General features: G+C 66.5%; 1 protein-coding gene across 1 annotated transcript in view; it reads right to left on the reverse strand.

Annotated features, from left to right (window-relative positions):
- Positions 1 to 1,496, reverse strand: part of OLFML2A (olfactomedin-like 2A) — a 3,033-nt gene extending 1,537 nt beyond the window's left edge. Inside the window, exons 1-4 of the mRNA XM_010571085.1 lie at positions 1,158 to 1,496; positions 816 to 923; positions 526 to 711; positions 37 to 298 (exon numbers count right to left, since the gene is read on the reverse strand). Coding sequence (XP_010569387.1) covers positions 37 to 298; positions 526 to 711; positions 816 to 923; positions 1,158 to 1,496 — 895 coding nt within the window. The remainder of the gene's footprint in view (positions 1 to 36; positions 299 to 525; positions 712 to 815; positions 924 to 1,157) is intronic.
- Between the last annotated feature and the right edge of the window lie 4,127 nt (positions 1,497 to 5,623).

Consider the following 5,623-nt stretch of genomic DNA (forward strand, 5'->3'; position numbering starts at 1 on the left):
GCCCCCCCCGCCCCCCGCCCCATGCCGGCGACTCACCGCGGCCGCCAGCTGGCCCCTCCGCTGCCCCCGCCTGCCCGGCCTTGTAGTACGTGATGCCCCGGACCACGGTTTGCTGGTGTGCGGGTGGCTTGGGCTTGGGCGTAGGCTGCGACACCCCCCTGGCCTTTGCGTTATCCTTTTTGGCCTTCTCGGGCTTCAGCTGCTTCTCCTTGGGCGCTCGGGGGGCCGCCCTGTCGCCCAGTGCCTTGCGGGTGCTGGGGTACCGTCCTGCCTCCTTCTCTCGTCCGCCTGCCGTGTCCTGGGGAGGGGGGGGGCACAGCCTGGTCAGACCCCTTCCCCTCCCACCACCGTGCCGGGCAGTGGGCGCAGGCACCGGCCCTTGGCTGCTGGCACGGTGCACCCCGATGCATTTGCAGGAGCTGCCGGCACCCGCCGCAAGCCCAGCCAAGCTCGGCTCTGCCCCGCGGCAGAAGCAGCCCAGCAGCACTGGCCATGCCTGTCAGTGGCTGAGTCCCCGGGGCGTACCTGTGCCTTGCTCTCGGGGACGGCAGCAGCATCCTTCTGCAGCAGCTGGTAACCCAGGTTGGAGATCTCCTTCTTGATGCTGATCATGATGTCGGAGTAGTTCTCGTAGCGTCTCATCTGGTCGGTGAGGTGCAGGACGCTCTCCTTCATGAAGTCGTTCTCCCTGCTCAGGTTGGTCTTGATGGTCTGGAGGAGAGGAAAGGTTGGAAGAGCTCACGGCACACCCAGACGGTCCCGAGCAGCCAGACAGGACGTGCTGCACGGGACGGTGCCTGCCAGAGCTCACTCACCTCCTCCAGCGTGTTCATCTGGGCCACCACCTTGCTGATGTAGGAGTGCACCTTCATCAGGTCCATGCTGTAGAGCGTTCCCTCCAGCAGGTCCACCATGGACTGCAGCTGCAGAGGGAGAGCAGGGCTGGGGCATGGGCCATAGGGCACGGGGCAGGGCTGCGTAGCCGCTGCGGATGCCCCCCCGCGTCCCCCGTCCCCGCTCACGGCCGGAGCGCAGGAACCGCACTGCTCCGTTGCCCTGTGGGTCTGCCGGGGCAGGGACGGGGAGAGTGGGCTCCTGCGCGTGGCAGGGGGGTGTCTCTGGCCCCCAGCCCATGGTCCCGCCACACTTGCAGGTACCTTGAAGAGCTCGGGCGCCTGCTTCTTCAGCTTCTCCATCTTCCACTCGTTCTCGCAGGGGTTGAGCGAGGAGGGGGGGGCCGTGCAGGAGCACTTGCAGTCGGCCCCCGAGCTCACCGTCTCCACCGTGTAGAAGTCCTCCACCCGCATGCTGCCATTCCTGACGCGGCTGCAGGCGTCCTTGCTGAGCGGCCGCAGGATGCACTTGCAGCGGCAGTCGGAGCCCTCCGAGGTCATCCGGACCTGGTCCGCCTCACCCAGCGCCTGCGGGGACACCGGTGAGCCTGGTGTCCCACCCAGGCGTCCCACAGGGTGCTGATGACCCCGGCAAGCCATCATGGCTGACTCCCTCTCTGCTGCATGCCCAGAGGTCCCCCACTGCCCCTGGGGCTCCTGGCCATGCCCCGAAGAGCGTGGGGCATCGTCTGTCCCAGAGCACCCTGTCCCACCACCCTGCACCGGGATGACGGTGACAAAACCCGGGCGGCCGCTCATCCCCACGGCCACCAGAGCGTTTTGCGCCCCAGGTACTCTGGTCCTATTTCTGTAGCTGTTGCCCAGCCTCCAGCAAGACCCGAGCGAGCAGGGATGATGGCGAGGAGACCCAGAAACGCCTCTGCCCCCCCCCGCATCCCCAGCCCCAAGGCCACACAGGGTCCGTTGTTCGTGGTGACACAGAGCCACCTCGGGGCGAGCTCCACCCCCCCCAGACTCCCGCAATGGCCCGAGGCACACACTCAAGGACTCCCTTGTTTCCACACATGGCCCTGACTCACGCTACGGAGCCCAGAGTGCTTTTCGGCTGGTTTCTGCAGATAAGGAACCGTCCTCCCCTCCCCGCTGCGCTCGGGAATAAGGCTACGGCTCAGCCTGCCTGGCGGGATGGAGAGCTGTGTCCCTCTCACCCCCCTGACACCGGCTGTGCACCCGTGGGGGACGTCTGGGCTGGCGGGGAGCATGGCCGGGCTGCGCTGGGTGCCCCACGTGGGGATGCGCCTGCTCCGAGCAGCCGGGAGGGTGGGAGAAAGGGGAGAGGCAGCGCGGTGACCCCAGAGGGACAGAGCTCGGTCCGCAGGGACTCTGACTCACCCTGGGAAACAGAACGGTGGCAGAGCTGGGAAAGGAGTTTAGCTCTGGCTCTCCCATCCTCCCCCCCGAGCACAGTGCGGCGTGGGAAAGGGCAGAGGCCCACAGGACCGATGTCCTGCCTGCAGGCAGCACCCACGGCCGCGCAGGCACCGTCCTTCCCGCACCCAACCGGGCTGACGCGCTGGCGGCACCCGGGCAGCAGCTTTCCCTGGGAGCTGCCCACCTGGCAGGGACCCCCAGCTCCCCACAGCCGGGAAGAGGGGCTTCACTTCCTAAAACAGCAGCAAAACCTCCTGCATTTTGCATTTCAAAAAAGCCTCTCTCTTTCAAAGGGAAACGAAGGTCCCGCTGGCTGGGAGGAAAACACCAGGCGGCTCAGGGGGCTGTAAACCGAACAGAACCTAATCAAGCTCGCAGCAGGGAGCAGCAGGGCAGGGAGCGGGACCCCTTCCCCAAACACCACCTCTCCAGGCTCTCGCACCTCCCTGGGGCCCCCTGACCTCCCGATGGCAATGCCGGCGCTTGTGCAAACAGGCAGGACGATTACACAGCCCGGCCGCGAGCTGCCAGTCCCTCCGCACGCAGCCGGGCAGCTCCCCGGCCCCTGATCTGGGCTGCTGTCCTTGCCACAAGCTCTGTCCCTCCATGGGCACGGCGCTGCACGAGGTCCCGGTGTGCACATGCATCCCGGTGGGAGCCCTGCAGGGGGTCCCGGTTTGCTCACCCATCCCTGTGGGAACCCCGCCCGAGGTCCTGGTGTGCCCCATGGGATCCCCACTTGATTTCCCAGCCGGGGTCTCCCGTTCCCACCAACACCCCAAGCGCCAACCGCCATTGAAGCTACCACCGCCGCAGCACAGCCCGACACCCAGGGACACGCTGCGATACCGCCCGCCGTCAGCACCTTCCGCAGGGATGGGCTGCAGCTGCCTGTGCTGGAAGCTCAATTCCCGTGGGAGCGGGCGGCCGCGGGCCGCGCGTTCCCTCCCACCGCCCTTGGCAGCGCCGCGGCGGGAGGCACGCCTGGCGCGCGCGGGCTGGAGCCCTGCGCAGCAACTCCGCCGGGACCAGCCGTGCCAGCGGCTCGCACGAGGGGCCCGGCAAACGGGAGTCTCCCCCGTGGCACGAAGGAGCAACTTCTTCCCCGGAGACCTCCCGGTTCAAGCGGTTTCCCTCCTGCCTCCCAACAAACGGCCCCCGGCCGAGGCACGGTGCAGCCGGCCAGGCGGGCAGCCAGCAGCCCAGGGGCCCGGCAGCCGCTTTTGTCTCGCGGCCGCGCAGCAACAGAAAAATCCGCTCACCTCGGGTCGAGGTGCGAACGGGCGCGGGGGGCCGGGGGGAGAGCGGCTGCCTCTTCCCTGGAGCTGCGTGCGCCCCGCTGCACAAGAGCCGAGGCAGCTGCCTGCCTTCACGCGGGGTAGTAACATTAAACCTCGCTCTGCCTTTTAAACGGCTTCCTTAAACAGGAACCGTATGTTCTATTTATACAGAAAAGGCTATAAACAAGGAAGTCTTAAAAAAAAGGCCCCCGTGCGGTCCATTCTGCAGGGGTCACCCCGCCTTGGTTCATCGGCCAGGCGTCCTCCATCAGCTGGTGCCTGGCTGTACCCCAACCCCGCAGGGGACAGCCTGCACCCCCCGGCACACACGGGACCTGCTCCCCGACAGCGTGCGAGTGGGTCGGGATGTGGGGGCACGAGGCAGCCCCTGCCGAAGGCCAGCATGCTGTGCAGGCCGCTCAGGGTGGGGATCTGACGGCTCCCTAAGAAACCTTTGTGGGGGCTGCTGCAGCCCCACAGGGTCTCCGGGTAGTTCTTTCCCTGAATCCCCCAGCTCGCTGCAGACCCCGGCCCAGGGTGCAGGCGGGTGGGTGCTGCCCCTCCTTGGGAGCCAGGTCCCAGCTCCATGGTGGGGCTGTGCACCCATGGCTGGCGTGGGAGAGCATCCCTGCAGTTTGCTGAGGGTTTCCTCACTCCCAGTTTTACAGCTGGGTAATTTTCCCAGCACTGCCTAGTTTCTGGGACCTCTTGCGAGAGTGTCTATGCAAGCACTGAGTTTGTGCCATTATTTGGAGAAAGCGGGACCTTTGACAATGAACCTTGGCCAGCTTTTAAGCTGTCCTTTGATTGCTGCCAGAGGACTTGTCGCGGAGGAAAACACGCTGTGTTGATAAGCACGCTGCTGCGCTGCGCGGCTCTCGCACAGCTGCTGGAAGGCATGTCCCCATCACGGGAGGGAAACCATGTCACCCTCCTCTTCCTCCCCCTCCCTGGCTTGGCACAACATGTTAAACACGTTCTGCAGCACAGGGAGCCGAGGCAGAGTGGTGCTGGCAGAGCCGGGCCATGGCTGACAGTGGCCAGGCCCTGCGTGCTGGCACTACTTAGGCATCCCGTGTCAGTCAAGGGGACGCGACCATGCGAAGCGCTTGTGTGGCACGCAAATGCCCACTGATGGGATCTCATCCAGACGGCAAGAACTGAAAAAAACACCTCCGAGCACAGCGGGCAGCACCTGTGTGGAGGGAAGGAGAGAGGGAGGGAGGAGGTGACAGCACCGCGCGGGTCCATGGGCTGCGGATCCCAGAGTCCCTCAGACAGCATCACCCCTGAAGCCCTGCCGGGAACCCCCGCGCAGGGCTCCCCCCGGACACCACTCCCAAGCCAACTGTTGCCAACAGCAGCTGTGTTTTCATCTCGCTCTACCAAATGACTCGGAAACTCTTGGCTTTTTAACGCTTTGGTGATCCTGGCATCAGCACCCTTCCTCCCCGGGGGCCGCTCCCAGCACCTTCCCTCCGGGCTGGGTCCCCAGGTCTGGCTCTGGTCCTGCCCGGGCTGCGGACACTGACCCCGTGGGAGAGCGCCCGTGGGGAGGGCTGGAACCGAGGGCTCTTGGATCCCTGGGAGAGGCCGGCTCCCGCACGCTGCCATGTCCCGCTCCCGCTCTCCTCTCATCTCTGTGGGGAAAGTCTTGTCCGGGCCGTTCTTTCTGGCACGGAGGTGCTAACTGCAGAGCTCATCACCGCAGCGCCGGGGCTTGGGCACCTTCCAACCCACCAAGCACGCTCGCAGCCCCAAACATTCCCTCCGCCGAACCCCCCGCAGCGAAGGGAGCACCAGCACCAAAACCGCAACCAGCCCTTCCCTGGGAACATCCCACGCTCCGGACCCGGGGGGCAGCCCGGGCTCGGCGCGGGGGGGGGGAACGCCGGCTCCCCCCGCTCCGCTCCCCCGGGGCCGGGGGGGGGCCCAGCCGGAGCCCGAGCGGGTCTGCCGCCCGAGCGGAGCTCGCCGGGGTATCGCTGCCCCCAAAACCTGTTCCTGCAGGAAAACACCGTCTGTGCCCGCCAGAGCGGGGAGCCCCGGCCCGGGGAC

The sequence above is a fragment of the Haliaeetus leucocephalus genome, unplaced genomic scaffold (genome assembly GCF_000737465.1).
Source record: "Haliaeetus leucocephalus isolate CR32 unplaced genomic scaffold, Haliaeetus_leucocephalus-4.0 Scaffold306, whole genome shotgun sequence".
In the NCBI taxonomy this organism is placed as follows: Eukaryota; Metazoa; Chordata; class Aves; order Accipitriformes; family Accipitridae; genus Haliaeetus; species Haliaeetus leucocephalus.